General features: G+C 37.3%; 1 protein-coding gene across 3 annotated transcripts in view; it reads left to right on the forward strand.

The window, feature by feature from the left end:
* LOC144230082 (uncharacterized) overlaps positions 1–20,012 on the forward strand; it is a 103,157-nt gene extending 83,145 nt beyond the window's left edge. For 2 of the 3 annotated variants that reach the window (XR_013334683.1, XM_077762288.1), the window contains one exon: positions 8,658–8,961. Coding sequence is in view for 1 of the 3 variants with exons in the window: in XM_077762288.1 (XP_077618414.1) it covers positions 8,658–8,711 (54 nt within the window). In the remaining 2 variants the exon portion in view is untranslated. Of the gene's footprint in view, positions 1–8,657; positions 8,962–17,662 lie in introns of those variants that run through there. The other variant, XR_013334682.1, reaches the window with a different exon arrangement.
* Positions 20,013–20,801: the final 789 nt, after the last annotated feature.

Here is a 20,801-nt window from a genome sequence, read left to right on the forward strand (position 1 = left end):
GTGATTATTTTAACCAGAATATCTGTATGTTTTATAGCAGAAGGTTTAATTTTATCTGATCTGATATCATTGTCTGAAGTCCTAAAATTAACTTTTCTTGTGGAATTCCTTCATGTATACCCTCTGACTGTTATCCTTAGATTGCAAGTATGTGTCCCTTATATGGCTGCTAAGTCATAGGATGTATTTTCCCCAGCTTTATTGAGATATAATTGGTAAGTAACATTGTGTAAATTTAAGGTACATAACATGTTGACTTAGTACATTTATAAATGACAAAATGATCACCAACCGCTATAGTGTTGGCTAACACACCCGTTATATCACATAATCATCATGTCTTTTTGCAGTGAGAACATTTAAGATCTATTCCCTTGGCAACTTGTGAGTATATAATACAGCATTATTAACTATAATCACCATGGTGGACATCAGATCCCCAGAACTATTCATCTGGTAACTGGAGGTTTATTCTCTTTGATCAATATCTCCCTATTGTCCCTACCACCTAGCCTCTGGTAACCATCATTGTAGTTTCTGTTTCTCTCAGTTTGCCTTTTTTAGATTTCACGTATAAGTAGTATATAACATTTACCTTTTTTTCTGTGTGGTTTATTATACTTAGTATAATAAAGTCTATCTGTGTTGCAAAAGGCATGATGAATAAAACTCCATAGTATATAAACCACATTTTCTTTATCCTTTCATCCATTGATAGACACTTAGGTTGTTTCCATATCTTGCCTATTGTGAATAATGCTACATTGAACATGGAAGGGCAGATATCTCTTCAATTCTTTTAGGTAAATACTCAGAAACGACATTGCTGGATCATGTGGTAGCTACATTTTCAAATTTGTTTGAGGAGTCTTCATACTGTTTTCTACAGTGGCTACACCAATTTACAATTCCACCAACAGTGTTTAGAAGTCTCCTTTTTTTCCCACAACCTTACCAACACTTGTTCTGTCTTGTTTTGTGGATAGCCATTTTAACGTGTGAGGCAATATTTCATTATGTTTTTGATTTGTATTTCTGTGATGAATAGCAATATTGAGTGCCCTTGCACGTTAAGGACTATATTTTTAAAATAGCCTAATGGAATTTGTGACCAGGATGGTTGAGGTAAGAGTTCTTTATATTCTGTGCTGGCAAGACCTAACTAGAACATGACATTGTGTTCTGGATACTGCACTTTACAGAAGATTAATAGATTTGTGGTATGTCGTGACAGGGACAATTAGCATAGTGAAACACTGGAACACTATGTCATTTGAAGACCAGTTTAAAACACAGGGAGATTTAGCTTAGAGAAGGGAAAACTTGAGGGGGTGTGATGAGTTGTGTTGTGGAACACCAATTAGATTTATTCTTTGTACCTTTAAGAGGGCTGTATGATAGGCAGAAGTTATAGAAGGAGATAAATTTTTAAAATATAATTTTTTGTTGAATTGGCTAACATACAGTGGGTACAGTAAGGTCTTAGTTTTGGCGATAGATTTCCATGGTTCACCGCTTGCATGCAACATCCAGTGCTCCTTCCATCAAGTGCCCTTCTCAGTGCCCATCAACCATTTTCCCTTCTCCCCACCACCATTAACCTTTAGTTTGTTCTCTATATTTAAGAGTGTCTTATGGTTCACTTCCCTCCCTCTCTGTAACTATTTCTTTCCCCTCCCCTTCCCCCATATCCTCTGTTAAGTTTCTCAAATTACACATATGAGTGAAAACATATGATATCTGTCATTTTCTGACTGACTTATTCCATGTAGCACAATATCTTCCAGTTCCATCCACATTGTTGCAAATGACATGATTTCATTCTTTCTCATTGCCAAGTAGTATTCCATTGTATTTACAAACCACATCTTCTTTATCCATTCACCAGTTAATGGACATTTAGGCTCTTTCCATAATTTGGTTATTGTTGAAAGTGCTGCTATAAATGTTGGGGTACATGTGCCTCTATGCATCAGCATTCCTGTATCCCTTAGGTAAATTCCTAGCAGTGCTATTGCTGGGTCATAGGGTAGTTCTGTTTTTAATTTTTTGAAGTACCTCCACACTGTTTTCCAGAGGGGCTGCACCAGGTTGCATTCCCACCAACAACGCCAGAGGGTTCCCGTTTATAAGGAGATAAATTTGGGCTTGATATGAGGAAAACCTCTTGCTGAATTGAAGGATTTGCTTAAGAAAAGATAGCCCACCTTCCAGATGGGTGATGGCTTTCTCCTTTCCTCATCAGTGGGAGACATCAAACAAAGTGGGCATTATCTTGTCTATAATGGTTAAGATCTCAGACTCTGAGATCAAATTACTTGTTGAATTCAAATCCTGGCTTTACAATTTATTAGCTTTGTTGCCATGGCAAGTTATTTAACCTCCACAAGTTTCTCTTTACCTATCTGCAAAATGCCTTCGTAATGGTAACTAGATCATAAGGTCACTGAGAAATTTAAATGGGGTAATACATGTAAAGTTGTTGTGATGGTGCATGACACAGATTAAGCCCTGAAGAAATGTTTACCAATATCATTATCATCTGTCAATGATATAAAAGAGTATCTAAAATAAAAAGAAATTATAGAACACTGGAGTTGGGACTGCCTTATGTTTTGTATGGCTGCTGTTACAAATTACCACAAACCCTTGGTAGTTGAAAACAGTATAAATTTATTATCTCATACTTCTGGAGGCCAGAAATCTGACATCAGTTTTAGTGGGGCAAAATCAAGCTATGTTCAGAGCTGTACTCTCTTTGGAGGTGCTAGGAGAGAATCATTTCCTTGCCTCTTCCAGCTTTTGGTGGCTGCCAGCCTTCGCTGGCTTGTGGCTGCATCATGCTTTTTCTCTGTTTCCACAGTCACAGTGCCTTCTCTTCTGTATGTAGTCAAGTCTCCTTTGTCTCCCTCTTGGAAGGATACTTGTGATTGTATTTAGGACCCACCTGGATAATCCAGGACAATCTCACTGTTTCAAGATCCTTAACTTAATCATATCTACGAAGTTCTTTTTTTTGCCATATAAGGCAATATTCACAGATTCCAGAGATTAGGACACGAATATTTTTGGGAGTCTATTATTCAGCTTACCACAGCAATCTTTGTGGACAACAGACTATCTTCTTTTCTCTAAGAACACTCTCTACTACATTCTGGGCAAGTTACCTCCAGTGTTCCCTTGAGTAATATCAGTGTTAGGGAACTAATATCATTGGCCATATTGGGCTTCGGTTTATATACCAGAGAAATCCTGGAATACATATAGCTTCAGCTGGATCCAGGTACTCACATGGTGACTTGGTTGCTCAGGAGTTGGTCTCTCTATCTCTTAGTTCTCTTTTTTATCTTTAAATTGAATTTCTTTAGCAAGATAATGCTAAGATGACAAGATGATCACCAATGACCCAAACAACCTTGCTATCTTCTTAGACATCAGTGGAAAAGCTTCATTAAAAAAAAAAAAAAAAACAATTTGTAGAATTTGCATTCATTGGGCTGGGCCAATCTTGAATTGAGTCAGTCTCAATGAAACTCCAGGGACATTAAGTAAGGAGTGATGGTCTCCCATAAAATGTTAAAAAGGCACTATCAGCAAAAGGGAAATATTTGTTGGTCAGGCTACCAAAACAGATGTACTATGCAAAGCATCACAGATAATATGCAAAACATTACATATGCTGTATGTAATCATAGTCTCAGCTGTACATTTTGCTGGAGGCCTATGGAATCAATCCCAGCACTCTATAGTTGTGTGTCAGGCTCTGTGTACATTTGTGTTTGTTTATATTTTAGATAAAATTTACCAGATGGGAGAAATCCATTGGTGATGCCTAGCTGGCTTGGTGGAAGTGATCAGAGGATGTGGGTAAATTCATCTTTGAACAAATGAATTAAATATGCACAGTAAATGGTTTAATGCACAGCAGGAAAGTGGCGTCTACGCGTTGGGGAAGAAAGCAAAGCCAGCAGAGCAGCAAGCTTCATGCAGTCACTCCTGTGGTCAGGTCTGAGAGGTGGCGATAGCCAGGAGGCTAGCAGAGTGCTTTGTAGCACAGAGCTTGTCTGAGTGTGCAATATGTTACCTACAGCTGGGTCTGGCATAATCATCCCTGACTAATGGGAGGTGAGAGGACAGGGTTCAAGTACTGAATAAATAAATTACCTAATTACATATTATCAGAGAGAAGAACAGATGGTCAGCTTAGCCCATCTCCTGATGCCTTTGGCTTCAGAATGGAGAGTAAATCTCGTGAGACTGGAGCAGGTTGGGCTCTTGATTCTGTTTATCTCCTGGTCCTACCAGAGGTTCATGGTGTTTAGGAATAAACAGGCCTCACTTCCTCAAGGCTGAAGGGCACTGGGTGCTCCAGTGCCCATTCTAAACTAAAGCTGGGCAGGCCCAAACTAGTTGGCATTTTCCACTTTGTTAATTTTGGCACCAGATGGAGATGTCAATGCATTTCATTTCCTGTAAAATGGTTGAAAAGTGATTTTCAATTGAGAATCTGATAAAATATGAAGGGAGTAGTTGAGCATTTACTTCATGTGCTCAGGAGTATCTCCTATCTTGTCAGACCCTACACTTGTTTTCCTTGGCTTTCGATGTCCTCATAAAGAACCCACTTTTTCTGTGTCCTGGTTGGTCTGCTGTCAGAGGGAAGTGTGTGTGAATGATGTGGGATTCTGGAAGCACCACGTTTGTTTTCAGATGCCACAGTTTGGCAAGGGAAGGTCTTCAGAGAGGGTGGGTGGTTCCCAAATGCTGGTCTGGGGATAGCTGTCAGGTTGGCTGCGGTGGAATCACCTATGTTGTTTATTGAAGCTATTCGTTCTTTAGCTCCAAACATAAAGATTCTGATTCATTAGGTCTTAGGTAGGCTCTGGGAATCTGTGTTTCTAAAAACTCTACAAGTGATTATGAATGAAGTTTGGAGATCATTCTATCAGTTGGGTAGCAGGAAATGGAAAACTCGAAGAGGTGATTAAAGATACTTTAATAGCTGCTTATTTACAAATGCATGGGCAACGTAACACAAACAACCCAGTGAAGAAATGGGCAGAAGATATGAACAGACACTTCTCCAAAGAGGACATCCAGATGGCCAACAGACACATGAAACGATGTTCAGCATCCCTCCTCATCAGGGAAATACAAATCAAAACCACACTGAGATACCACCTCACGCCAGTCAGAGTGGCTAAAATGAGCAAATCAGAGAACTCTAGATGCTGGCGAGGATGTGGAGAAACGGGCACCCTCCTACACTGTTGGTGGGAATGTAAACTGGTACAGCCCCTCTGGAAAACAGTGTGGAGGTTCCTCAGGAAACTAACAATAGAACTCCCCTATGACCCAGCAATAGCACTGCTAGGAATTTACCCAAGGGATACAGAAATGCTGATGCATAGGAGCACATGTACCCCAATGTTCATAGCAGCACTCTCCACAATAGCTAAAACATGGAAAGAGCCTAAGTGTCCATCAACAGATGAATGGATCAAGAAGATGTGGTTTATCTATACCATGGAATACTCCATGGCAATGAGAAACAATGAAATCTGGCCATGTGTAGCAACATGGATGGACCTTGAGGGTGTTATGCTGAGCGAAATAAGTCAGGCAGAGAAGGACAAATATCATATGTTTGCACGTATAGGAGGATTAGGAGGAACTTGACGGAGGAACAAGGGGGAGAAGAAGGGCGGAAATGGTGGGGGAAAGGGAGAGAGGCAAACCATGAGAGACTCTTGAATGCTGACAAAAACTGAGGACTGATGGATGTGGGGGGAGAGGGGGATGGGCATGGAGGAGGACACTTGTGGGGATGAGCACTGAGTGTTATGTGGAAACTAATTTGACAATAAACTATTAAAAAAAAAAAACAAATGCATGGGCAAGTGTAGGGGAAAATGTTAAGGGATGGTGAGCTATCCTAGCAGTAGTAGGAAGTAGGTGCAAGGGGAGGAAGGAGTTATCAGAATTTGGTGGGACTTGTAGGTGTAAGAGAAGACCCCTGGACAGGAACCATGGACAGCTATTGTCACTCCATCATCTAGCAGGGAGGAAAACTTCTCTCTCCTTTTGCTCTTTGATCTCTTTCTGGAAATTTTCATTGGCCAAATCCAAAGGGCCAGGGAGTCCAGGTGATGCAGTCTATAAAAATCAGACTTTTGAGACACCAAACAAGGTGGAGAATTCTGGAGAGTGGAACTGGAGGAGCAGGTAAAGAATATCTAGCACATGTTAGTATAGATAATATTTTCTATTTATATATTTGTGTCAATATGCAGATATGTTTTGTTTTACAGCCATGCCTTTTTTGGGGGAGGGAGTGTAAAATTACCTCCTCAATAATTTCGTCCTAGAGATTGCAAACCCTTAAGGAACAGGGCTAACATCTTTAGAATTATCTTCCTGTGCACTGCCCGTGGTTTAGCCAGTTCATATTCTTTCTCTGGAAAGGGCTGCAAGGAGAATATTTTGGAAGATCATACATTTTGGAGAATGTTTTGGAAGTTGTCTACCTGGTTGACAACTTTACATTGAGCAATATATTTTTAGAATGCTCTAATCTCTCTTATTAAGTTATTATGGCTCTATTATTCTGTATTATGTGAATTTACTTATACACTATAGGTAGCTGTTTATATTTGTAACCAATATGATCTTCATGCTGAATATGTCTCCTTAAAGAAACCACTTTGGTATACTTCCAAGATTATACCAAGATTATAAAAGATTAATTATAAAAGATTAATTCAGTTGTATTAACTTTTTACTTTTTTTTGTTTTATGTCAGAAATTTATTTCACTGTATTTGAAGCTTACACTAATGTTTATTTGTAATTTCAACTCCACATCAGAAGGATTGGATTAATTTTGATTATAGTATGTTGCCTATGAAGATTTGAGCACACCTGAATATAGCAATAAAAGAAACTTTTAGAAACTGTCCATGGAATCCCTGGAGATTTGTCTATAGCTTCTGTTTCAAGACTCCAGCTTCCTTCCCCCCAGTGAGGAAGTTTTTGACATTTAGTGTCTCCCTTTATGAAGAAACTAACAGCTCAAAGACAAAGTCTTCCATTACAGCTATTCATTAGGTCCCCTGTGTCTGGTAAAGAGGACAGGCCTGGTCCACACCAAGGGAATAATACGCATACTGATTGCCAGCATCTTTTAGTATGTAACGTGTCCTAGGCACTTGATATGCAGTTTAGTTCTTCCAGTTGGTCAGGCAGAAAGCTTTGGAGTAATCTTTGAGCCCCACCCCCCCCCCGCCTTTTTTCCCACATATCTATATAAATCTATCAACAACTCCAGAAGTCTCTACTTTCAAAATATATCCAGAATCTGGTCACCTCTTACCACGTGCAATGCAGGGTGTTAGTTCAAGTCACCAACATCTTTCCCCTTGATTAGTGTAGTGACCTCTTAAATGCATTGTCTGGGTCTCTCCCTGTGCCCTTCCATCTGTTTTTTTCTATAGAGCAAGCAGAGAAAGCCCTGTTAAAAATCAGATCGTGTAGCTCCTCTATTTATAGCCTTCCAGTGGCACCATCTCACTCAGAGAAAAGCCAAAGTCATTACCATAGCTTCTAAGGTGGAACCCTATCTTAGCTCTCTCTCTGACCTCATCTCCTTTTGCTCTCTTCTCTCATTGTATCTACCTACAGCATGCTCCCGCTTCCCAGCCTTTGTATAGGTCATTCCTTCTGCATAGAATCCTCTTCCTCCAGTTGTTGTTGTTTTATTTATTTATTTTTTTTGGCCTGGCGTACTCTCTCATTGGATTCAGGTCTCTTAAAATACGACCCTCTAAGAGAAGCCTTCCCTGAACACCGTGTCTATAGCAGCCACCATCACTCTCCTTTCATTGCATTGTGTTATTTTTCCCCATATTACATATCACCATCTGACATATTTACCTGTTTATTTCTTCTGCACAGAATTAAAGCTTCTTTTTTTAAAATATATAATTTATTGTCAAATTGGCTAATATACAGTGTGTAAAGTGTGCTCTTGAGTTTTGGGGTAGATTCTCATGGCTTACTATTTACATACAACACCCAGTGCTTATCCCAACAAGTGCCCTCCTCAATGCTCATCACCCATTAGAATTAAGTCTTCTTAAAGGCTGAGACCTTTGAGGTCCCTGCTCTATCTCTGGCACCTATTTTAGTACATGGCACATAGATGTGTTCATTGAATATTGGTTAGATAAATGGGTGGATTTAGGAGTAAATCAATTATTCTGAAGAAGTATATTATCTAGCGTTTAGCAAAAATAACTCAGAAAAATTTCATTTTAAATAATATTGTATTGAAAGTGAACTGATACTTTGCTAAGCATTTTTATTAGCCTTATTGCCAATGAAGGGTATTTTGGTTTATTGTGAAGGAGGGGAATATGTGTATCACATACACACACAGACACAAGTTCACATGTGTGCGCAAATACACACATACATATATGTTATGTATGAATGTGTGTGTTCATATATGTATGCATGTATGTGAGTGTGTGGAAGAATGTGCATGCGCTTGTGCATGTGTGTGTATGAGTGTGTTTGTGTTTAAAACTTTTTTTGACCCAGGAAGGAAATGGCTTCCTACTTAATATCTCATTGGAAAGTCTCCATCTTCTGTCCTAGGAGCTGGTGCCGAAGGTGGACATGGAAGAAGGAGACGGTGGGATCTGCACATGAATGAAGAGACCTGACTGTGAAGTGTTAGAGGATTTATTAAAGAACTGGACAGTTTCCTTTATGGTCTTTGTGAAGCCTCAGAGTTACTGCCAGTGCAATTATGGTATCACAAAGATAATAGCCTTTATTAGAAGTTTAGTTTTCTATTCCTACCTTGGAAAGCTGTAGCTTAAGAAACCCAAGTGGTCAACGTTTGTGGCACTTCTCTCTCTCTTCCAGAACCATTTAAAATATATGTTTTTTGAATTTAGTTTTGCCGGAAAAATCTGCATCCAATTTGAATGAAATTGAATATGTTTCAAGGCTCAAGCAGCATGTCTTCCATCTGAAGCAAAATGGAGATGAATTTCAATTAGGTGTTCCCATTATAATCTGTCTCCACCTGTAGTTTTCATCAAAAATTGCTAGGAAGTGTGGTATAATGTATGATCAGGATTTGCCCACTGGCAGCAGTGTCCCATTATCTTAGTAAGAAAGCACAAAATAATTAGTCTGATGCATATAGATAGCAGCTCCTTACAGCGAGTGACTTTAATTGTGGTGAGTAATATATATGGATTTTGAAGTATTATATATTTCCCTCCCAAGAAGACACCAATTACTAATTCAGTTGACAAAGTAACAATATTTCAGAAGATTTAATGCAAACTGAACATCATAGTCAATAGCCACTGTAAAATGTCCATTTTATGGCCTTATTTTTGCCTGAGCTTAATTTATGGTAATTTGGTAGTTGCATATAGCCTGGAAGTATGCTGTTGGCTTGAATTAGTACTTGGGTATTGCATAAATCATAGCTGAATGTGTTGGCTTCGTCTAATTCTCTTTTTTCTCCTACAATTGGAATCCTTCTTATCTTGTTATTTCTCTCTCCTCAATTCTACCTATCAATTCATGGGGCTCTGAGAGCTCAGTATTTAGGAGATCACTTCTTCATAGAGTAGCATCTTCCAAATGCCAGATAGAGTGTTTCTGGGCTTCAGATGGAGGGAATTTAGCAAGTCCTTTTTTTTTTTTTTTTTTTTTTTGGTGGGATAGAGTATTTGTACCATCCTGCCTTAAGTGTTTTAAAAGAAAATATAATTCCTTCTCCTTATCCTCCTACTTGTCTCTTATATGCTAATATAAAAGGTGAGGTTTAAAAGTATTATATTATTTGAACTCATTTTTTCAGGGCAGGTTTATACTAGTTTTTTCAATTTTATTTTTTAATCTGAAACATAGGACCAGTATGCCAGTGTGCTCTAAGCTCACAGGTAATCTACCTGGGTACCTAAATAATATGAATCATCCAACTGTATGGTAAGATTTAGTTTAGGTGACTGGTCTTCAGAGAAATACATTGGATATTTCAGAACTAATGAGATAATTGTCTATCTTCTGCTGTTCTTTTATACTTGCTTATAAAGATTTTGAATTTTTAGTTGTGATTAGTCATTTTAAAAAATGATTAAAAATTTTAAGTCAGTAAATGTCACACCTCTAATTGTTAGCAAACTTATTTTAAATATTGTAGGAAACCATGTTTTAAAATGTAGGTCCTTCTCTTGAACCCATAAAAGCATAATATAATATTGACATCTGTTCCTAAGTTGGATAGCAATATTCTTCTAATTTAGTTATACAACTCTCTTCCTTTACTTATAATCATAATAGTTAACATCTGTATATGAATTATACAGAACTTTTATATGCATTACCACTTTTAACCCACATATTGCCCCTATGTTGTAAGCATTATTATCCACAATTTAAATGAAGAAACAAGCAAATTTAAAGTGGTATATTTTCTAATTATAAAATGACAAATGTTTACTGAAATGTTTATTGTAGGAAATCTCAAAAGTGTCAAAAGTACACAGGTATTGTTAGTAAGACTGACCAAACAAAAATATAGAAAAGACACAAATTACCAATTTCAGGAATAAAGTAAGTGGGTATCACTACAGACCCCACAGACATTAAAAGGACACTAAAGACAACCTACAGACAATTCTGTGCACACGAATTCAATAATCCAAAATAGGTAAAATGTACTAATTCCTTCCTAAAGTATTTTTTCTGTTACAGGATTCCACGGAGGATACACATTACATTTAGTTGTCATGTATACTTAGGTTCTCTCTCTTGGCTGTGGCAGTTTCTCAGACTTACCTTGTTTTTTTGACCTTGATAGTCTTGAAGAGTATGGTTGGGTCTTTTGTAGATTGCCCTTCAATTGGGATTTTTCTGATTTTTTTTCCTGAGTGCTTATTATTACTATTTTTTTTTGAGAGGGAGAAAGAGAGGGAAGAGCGAGTGTGAGCAGAGAAGGGGCAGAGAGAGAGGGGGATAGAGGATCTGATATGGGCTCTGTGCTGATAGCAGAGAGCTTGACATGAGGCTCAAACCCATGAACTGTGAGATCATGACCTGAGCTGAAGTTGCATGTTTAACTGACTGAGCCACCTAGACGCGCCCCTGATGTTTTTTCATAGACTGGGGTTTTATTTTTGGGGAAGGAAGATCATAGATGTAAAGTACCTTTTTCATCACATTATATCAAGAGCACATACTACCAGTGTGACTGACATATCACTGTTGATGTTGACTTTGATCATCTGGCTGAAATAGTGTTTGTTGTTTTTCAACTGAAAACTGTTCATTTCCCTTGTTTTCCACACTTTACTATTTGGAGGCAAGTTGCTATACCTAGCCCACAATTAAGGAGTGGGGGGTGGTGTTCCTTCTTCCTTGAGGAAAGACTGAAAATAAGCTACTTGAAATTCTTCTGCATGGAAGATTTAGCTCTTCTCCATCTTTCTTTCTTTCTTTCTTTCTTTCTTTCTTTCTTTCTTTCTTTCTTTCTATGAATATTTATTTTATGGGTTATAATCCAATATGACTTCGTTTTGTTGCTCAAATTGTTCCAAGTTGGAACATTGGGAACTCTTTCAGTTGGCTCCTGTTTCACTTTCATATGCCCTGATGGTGTTTTTTGTTTTTTGTTTTTGAAAGTACTTCCTTAATTCCTTGCACTACAAGTTGCTCCTGGCACATGTTGCACATTTCCTACTAGGCACCTCTTCTATATTTTCTCTTCCACTCCTAGAATCCCCCGTTCCTCCATTCTCCAAGAAGACTTGGTTCTTTTTCTTGTATAAAGGTATTAGAAACCAAGACCTGAGAATTAAGTTTGTTCACTGCTACTAAGATGTTACTGACACTCTAGGCCCTGTTGGTTCATGGATCAGGGAAATTTATGTTTGCATACTGTGTCTATACATGTGTCTATAACTATTTCTGCATGTAATCATTTTAATTTATATTAAGCTAAACATGAGTTAATGACGTCTCTAACTCTAATTCCATTACCATATGCATCAGAATGATGCTCCTTCTCTTGTTTATCTGTAGACTCCCACTCCAACAATAAGAATTGGGGTTCCCATCATTCACCATTTATACTCTTAATTGTTTAATTCTGGTATACATGTATAGCTGAGTTAGATTTGTTAACGTTTTCTTGCATGGGAAAAATTTTATCACCTAGAGCATAGTGTTTACCCTTGATCTTAGCTAAAATGATGAGAAGTGACTGGGCATAGCATTTAAATAGAGTTTCTTTTACCTTTAATTTTATAAACTCCACTAATTTCCAAAGTTACTTAGGTCAGCACCACCACTTCCAGTGAGGTTGTTTTATATGTTTGTAATACTGTTAGATTGCTTTGTCACATTCTATATTCCATCCTGGGATCCCATGTCAGCCTAAGTAATTTTTAAAATTTTGCATACATTAAGGTCCATTGTAAAGTTTTAAAAGTTAAATGACTTTGACGCATAATGTCATATGTCAAATGACTTTGACGCATAATGTCATATGTCAGGAATCATACATCATAGTTACACCACCCTAAAAATTCCCATGCTTCAATTCTCCCTCCTAAACCCCTGGTAACGCCTGATCTTTTTACTGTCTCTATAGTTTGGCCTTTTCCAGAATACCATTTAATTGCATTAAATGACAGTATATAGCCTGACAGTTTATAGCCTTTTCATACTGGCTTCTTTCACTTAAAGATATGCATTTGTGATTCATCCATGTATTCTCATGACTTGATATGTCATTTATTTTTGTTCCCAAATAATATTCCATTGTATAATTGCCATCTGATTTTTTCAAAGGTGCCTAAGTGATTCAATGAAAGAAGTATAGTCATTTTGACAATGTTGGAACTACTTGGGCCTGTTTACAAACCATAACACTCAATCTTTCATAAAAACCTTGTATAAAAATCAACTAAAAATGAATTGCAAATCTAATTTTAAAATTATGATAAAACTTTTAGAGGAAAATATTCATGACCTGTGGTTAAGCAAAGTGTTCTTAGATGGAACTCCAAAAGCAAGATCTATAGAAGAAGTTGGTAAATAAGAATTCATCAAATATAATACCTTTGCCCTGCAAAAGAGAAAAATACTATAGACTGGGAGATAATATTTTCAAACCACATGTCCAACAAAGGACTTGCATCCAAAAAATATAAAAACTATCCAAACTCAGTATATTGGGTGGCTCAGTCAGTTAAACATCTGACTCTTGATTTTGGATCAGGTCATGATCTCATGGTTTGTGAGACTGAGCCCCACATCGGGGCCTGCTTAGGATTCTTTCTCTCTCTCAAAATAAAAAAAAAAAAAACATTAAGAAAGAAAAACCTCTCAAAACTCTATAGTAAAGAAACAAGCAAACTAATTTCAAACTTGGGAAATACTTGGACAGGTACTTCACCAAAGAATATATACAAATGGCACATGAAAAGATGTTCAACACCATTAACCAACAGGGAAATGAAAATATGTGGTCTGGCTCCTGAGTACTTGTCTGAATTCCTCTCCTGTGTTTTCCTATCCCACTTGCTCCACATCAGCCACACACATATCTTTGCTGTTCCTAGAATGTCCCAGATGCAGTCTTGACCTCTACCTGAAATTCACTTCCTCCAAATATTCACAAAGCTATCTCTCTTAGCTTTTGCAACTTTTGCTAAATGTCACTGCCCTAATGAGGCTTACTCTTTCCATCACATTTAAATTGCAATCTCCTGTCCCTGTACTCTCCATTTCTTTTCTATTTTACTTTTTTTCATAGCATTTATCATCTTCCAACAAATTGTATAAGGTACTGATTATATTCATTATTTGTTGATTACCTTTACCTACTAATATCTAAATTTATGAAGACAGATATTTTGGTTTTTATTTACTGATGGATTCCAGTAGTTTGCATATAGTAGATTAATAGTAAATATTTATTGCTTATGTTAAAGAAATAAAGTTGTTACCCACCATTTTATAGAATGTTTATATTATGATCTAAATATCAAACATCATTTTTATGTGCTTTAAATCCTTATTAATTTAGTGATTAGTTATAAGGGGTAGTTGTGTACCATTACATTTACCTTATCTGCATTAGAGTGACATGATGATTTCACAACAGAATCTCTAATTCTAAGACTAATGACTGAGTATTCTGCTTTCTCAATGTTGCTTTATCTTTCTAAATCTTTCTGCCTTTCTTTATTTCTTGTTATTTTTCATGGGAATTTATAATTAGGTTAGATTAGTGGTATTCTTTTTAAAAAAATTTTTAATGTTTATTTTTCAGAGAGAGAGAGAGAGAGAGAGAGACAGAGCAGAAGCAGGGAAGGAGCAGAGAGAGAGGGAGACACAATCCAAAGCAGGCTCCAGACTCTGAGCAGTCAGCACAGAGCCCGATGTAGGGCTCGAACTCACAAACCTGTGAGATCATAACCGGAGTCAAAGTCAGATGCTTAGCAGACTGAGCCATCCATGTGCCCTGATTCGTGGTATTCTTTTATTCTTTTCCCTTAGGTATGAAATAATGCTCTTTTTGAAGAACTTGGGAGTTTATGGTAGTGTTATTAAGTACTACTTGTGAAAAGTTTGTTTTTCACAGTAAGGGATGGTATTGTAACAAAGCTAGGCTTTGCCTTTTTATTCTCCTATAATATGGAATTGGTACCAAAGCACTCAAGTAGAATTTATCAGAAATAAACAAGTAAATGTTTATTTTCATTGAACAAATTAGGTAAGCTCATAGAAGGAGCAGTTTGGCTAGTTCCATTTTTACCTTATTGCTTTTGTCCACAGTCAAGCTTTTTGGATATACCTTCAATGAGAAGAAAAGATCAAGATATTTGGTTTTGCAAAGTGTTACTCAAAACACATATTATGGGTGTCTCAGCTCTTAGTTCAGTTCTTAGCTCAAACTCCTGCTTGAAAGTACTGAAGTTGTTATTTCTCCTATATAAAATGAAGCAAATGGTATAGGTTTAAAAAATCTAGGCAAGCGATCTTTATACTGAGAGCTGTCGAGGTTTAAATGGCTATTTGTTCTTTGACAAATCTATCCAGAAAACAGTAGAATGAGCATTACCTTTGGAGCCAGAAATGCTGGGATTCAAGAGGTAAGAAAAGCAAATTCCTTGGCTTCCTGGTGAATACAGCCTAGTGTAGGGAGATGGGTCTTTAATAAAATAATCACAGTGACATGTAACCACAAACTAGAAGAGCTTCAAATGTAGGGTAAAAGGAGCTATAGAGAGGATTAGAGAATGGTGGACCTGTCTGGGAAGTGCAAGGCAGGTATCCTTGGGTGTTTTAGTTGTATATTTAACATGAGAAAGTTTAGAAGGTGAAGTGAGATGAATGGGAAGAATTTCCAGTCTGAGGCAACAGTATTAAAAAATCCTGAAGGCAGAAAGGACCATCACATGTTGGCAGAGCAGATAAAGGCCAATAGGACTAATGTAGAGAGAATGGGGCAGGGCAGGGTGTGTTCTTAGATAAGAGCTAAATAAAGGCTAGATCAGGCATCACCTTATGGGTGCCAGAAATAATCTCTAACAGCTTTGAGAAATCATAAACGGTTTTATGCAAAACTCAGATGTTTAGAATTTGGTTTCAAAATGTCACTTGACATTACCAAATGTGGAAAATCAACCGAAGTAAAGGGAGCTGGACTGGAAATAGGCTAGTTAGAAGCGGTAGTAATAATCAGGCAAGTGATGGTTTGGACTAAAGTGGTTTGGTCTAGATCAGTCAGGAGGCTTCTGTAATAATCTAGGCAGGAGATGAGAGTGATTTGGACTCAAGTGGTCATGTAGGAGTTGGAGAGGGACAAATGTGTTCTCCATAGCTTTCTTGTTTCTTCAGTGTCATATGGACCAGTATAGGCCATCTGTGTAATTGACGCAATGAATTAACTGTCTAATGTTAGTTGATAGGAAATTTTCAAGTGTGGCTATGGTTTAATGGATCCATTTTGAAGATCAAATAGTGCAGTTTTTTAAAGGACTGAGAGTTCTATCAAGATCTTCCTGCAGTTTTAAGAAAGATGGTGTGATGCTGTTGGGAATAACAGTACCGTTAATCTGTCAAAGCTCTAAGAAGACACCAGAAGAGGAGGGCCCTTGATTCAGGAACTGATGCAATGGCTGGCAGCTAACACAGCAGCAGAAGGTAGGGAGGTGACAGACAGGCAAGGCAGATGTTCTACTGAGCTCCTCCATCTGGACGGGGCCTTTGAGTTCTGCTGCTCCTCCCCAGCCATGTGGGAGGTGAGTGCCAATGATGCATCTTCATTAAGATGAACAGGACTTCAGATAGAGGAAAGGCAATTGCCACTTACTGGGAGTCCAGGGTCAATGAGCACCCAAATACGGTATTGATAGCACTGTGGGAAAGTGACAGGACCATAATATATTCAGCAAGCGTCTTCTTTCGAAAGAGGACTTATCAACAATATGAAAGGAAACCATCTAATCCCAACCTGCATCAAAAATACAGGAATAAACTGTGTTAAGAATAGCTATGTTTTGATTACTCACTCTGCCAGACTCTATTATCTACCTCCATTCCTTTCCCCCTATTTCTCATTTTCCCCTACTCTCTCCACTGACCACTGTATACAAGCCACAACAACCTCCTCATTATTCCTTGAAGATCCCAAGTATGTTGCCATCTCATAGAATTTGCACTTGCTATTTTCTGTCTAGAATTCTCTTCTTCCATGTCTGTGCATGGCTTGTTTGGTCACTTTACTAGGCGTCCACTCAACTTCATCTACAAAGAGAGGCCTTGCTTGACTGCCCTATCCCCAAAAGTACCTTTTGTTATACTCTAGCCTTCCACACTGCTTTTGTTTCTCTACATAGTTCTCTGCCCTACCTAATGTTAAGATGAACATATTTGTTTATCACACTGATTAGAATGGAGGTCCGGTGATGTGAAGATTTTGAGAGTCTTCTTCACTGAGTGTGTAGAACAGTATCTACACGGAATAGGCACCCAAGAAGTACTGGGATGAATCACCAAATTGATCTTATTTAGTACCAACAGCACAGTCTGAGAAATAGGTATTATTGTTACCCAATGTAACAGAAGAGGAAACAAGAGTAAGCATTGTATACAAAATCAAAAAGATACTGATTTTAGAATCTGATCTTTTTACTTAAACCATTTTGTTCCATTTTAATCTTTGATTTTCTCTGAATCATATAAGCTGAAAAGAAATATCAGACAATACTACTTACTTTTGTTATAAAAACTATCCTTTTTCCAGGCCAGAGGACATAATACAGAGGGTGATGGTATGGCTAGTGTCTAGGTCTAAGAAAACCCTTTTGATACTAGACGTAGGAACATATAGGAAAACTATTATAGAGTAAATATGTGTACCCATAAATATTCCTATGTTGAAACTCTAACACTAATATGACAACAGTAGGAGGTAGAGCCTTTGGGAGGTTTAGATGAGGTTAGGAGGTGAGCCCTTATATGGGATTAAGAAGCCTTTTAAGAAGAGATCAGAGAGAGTGATCTTCCTTTCTCCCTCTCTCCCTCTCCCTCTCCCTCTCCCTCTGTCTCTCTACCACGTGAAGACACAGCAAAAAGGCAGCAGTCTGCAAGAGGGCTTTCACCAGGAACCAAATCTGCCTGCACCTTGTTCTTGGACTTTCCAGTCTCCAGAACTGTGAGAAATAATGTTTCTTGTTGAAGCCACCTAGTCTATTGTATTCTGTTGTAGCAATTCAACCTGACTAAGAATATTCTCTGAACATTTATGGCCAAGGTTGCGTCTTTTGTGGGTTATACAAGGGAATTTATATGTATATGTCTCAAAGAAGAGGCTTGGCATGATGCTTCTGAGGAGCAGACAATGACCTTTCTGGACAAAGGACAAATGAAAGGAACTGAAGATAAATGTCCAGGAGATTCTCAACCTCTATCTAGAGTTTCCCAGGAAAGAAAATTATAACCTCTTGGTCTCCTGAAGATGAAGCTCTGAAACACCATTTTTTAATTTGGCATTCTGTGTGGCCAGAGGCAGAGAGTGGCATCACTGATGAGGATTTAATGATGTGAGGCTCTATTTGTGTAAATAACTGTAGGAAATCCCAAAGTTTAAAAGTGTAATGACCAAAGACTCCAGCTCCCTAAAACGAGGTGTGCAGTGTAATCTTTTCATGCATGTCCTGATCTGCCTCAGGTTGAATGCTTTTGGTGAGAGCCATTATATTAATTTTCCTTCCCTATTTCTCAATTCTGAGTTAGCTTGTATGGAAAACCATACACTCTCCTCACAGAAAGACCTAAGCTGCTGAACTTCTTTGTGAACTTTTATTTTGAGTATGTCCTCGAGTGGTTATTTTTTGTGTCACCAGTTGTAGAAAGATGTCTTTGTTAACAAGCACATTACTGTGTTATGTGCATTTTAACTGATTTTGCCAGCATAAAAAATTAGAAATGAGGACATGTTAAGCAAATTGGCAAAAGCAAAATCAGGACATAGTAATAAAACTTGGATAAACTCGAATGCTTGGTTATTCTGGATAATAATTTTTAAAACATTTTTAGTTAGCTGAGAGTTAGGCACTGTCTTCTTTTTATTTTTTCCAACACTGGAAACTATGAATAATGTTTGAGTTCACTCTTCTGTCGTTAAAAACAGTATATTAAACCTAATGAGAGACACTTTTAATTAAAAATCTAGTAGTGCACTGGGTAAATCCTTCCAATTTTCCAATTTATCAATTTTCATTGATTATTGCAGATAATTGGCCAAAATCTGGTTGGTTATAATCCATATCTAGAATTTAAAAAAAATTACCTTTAATAAATACTCTAAGTTTCATTCAAATGGGAAAACCCTAATGAATAGAATGTTATAGTAGTGTGTATTTCAAAGCTCCACTATATTTTTATATTTTCTCTAAGAAAAATTGATATTTATGTTTCCTTCTTTTCTTTTTAAATTTCAACTTAATATCTCCACAGTCTTATAATGCCTTCATTTTAGTGCTATTTAGTGCTATTCCCACACTTCTAAAAATGTACTGAAACCTTGTAATTGTAGTTGTTACATTGACTCATTTGATTTCAGTAATTTTAAAATGCAATTGAGATTTCTTCCACTCTCTTTTTGAATGAAAGAAAATAGAAATGATTAGTTTAGGAAGAACAAAAATAAACGAAATATCCAAATAAACCAAAAGACACAATTTACACAATTTATTATTACAATCTTAATATGTGTTACCGTATTAGTTTTATTTAACAAGTCTTTATGTAGAGCTCACCATATTCCAGGCATGGTTCTAAGGGCTCAGTGGATACTAAGTCTCTTCATTAATCCTTAATATTACCCCTATGAAGTGTTTACTGTTATTCCCATTTTACACATCAGAAAATGAGACACAGAGAAGTTATGTAACTTTCCCAAGGTTGCGGTACTATTAAATGAAAGAGTTGTGATTTGAAACCCCTAGATTATGTGCTTTCAACTATTATACTATGCTGTCAGTCTTGGCTGCTTAAAAGACAGAAATATTCAAAATGTCAACTTCAGTACCTGTCACTGTTTAGGGCTATTAATATCTGGAAATAAATGAATTTTATGACCTATCTCTCTTACCTCAGGAATATATGATGAATATTTTATAAGTATGCATTTATGCATGTCTTACACACACACACATATGCACATGCACACTACAATAAAAATACAATCTTAAATGCATTATAGTTCTGGCATTTCCTTACAATTTGTCCTCTCCAAAGATTCAGGCATGTCCAGATAATCCCAGAAGAAGCTACTGGAGATGGCCCCGTCCTGATCACTCTGTAGTTATTATTTTTTGTCTTGCTTCACCTTTGGGTGCTGATTATCTCTGTGTTCTATGCTATTCCACATTCTATGCGAATCAATGATACACTCATGCATAACTTATACCGTGGTTGATTTATGACAGTCAAAAATACCGAGTGGCCGGCAGTTACTCAACTTTCCCTCTGAAATAAAATCTGAAAAGCCAAAATTCTCATTATGACTCAGATGTGAATAAATATATAGCTTTTTTTGTATTCAAAAACTGATTTCATATTGCTTTCATGTATTTCTTTTAGTTATTCCCTCTAGTAGAAGAAAAAACCCCCATATATTTGTCATTCATATTAACTAGGATGCCTCTAATTTGAAAACGTCTCTTCTAGACACAAAGTAGTCAGTTCAGGGTTGGCACTCAGGCCCTCTCAGGGCTATTTGTCCTGGGCTGATTCCTATGGTATTGGATTGTTGTTTTGGTTCCCCAAATGCTGGTATCTGCCCTGGATCACCATCCACCCTATTCTTGTGTCTCGTTGTGAGGTCCCTGCTCTGGGACATCTCCTAGTCCTGAGTTCTGCTCTTCTCCTGCTCCCTAGAACTATTAATACCTATAACAGAATGTTCCAGTAGGATTTTTCAAAGGCACAAGGATGCTATAGATCATCCTTAAGTAAGTAATTGCCAGATTAGAACAGCCTATTTAAGGAAGAAGAATTTAAAAAAAAAAAAAAAAAGGAGAGTAATCTTTCACCCAAATCGAAATTGTAGGAAGGAGTCAAAATGCTGACAGGAGAGGATTTGGCAAAGAGATTTCCTTTAGAGAATGTTATGCTAAACCTTGCATTATATATATTAAGAAATTGGATCATGCAATTGGGGGGTGGCTGCTAGGATAGCCTACAGCTGGGACCTCT

This window comes from Crocuta crocuta, unplaced genomic scaffold, assembly GCF_008692635.1.
Source record: "Crocuta crocuta isolate KB4526 unplaced genomic scaffold, BGI_CrCroc_1.0 scaffold360, whole genome shotgun sequence".
Lineage (NCBI taxonomy): Eukaryota > Metazoa > Chordata > Mammalia > Carnivora > Hyaenidae > Crocuta > Crocuta crocuta.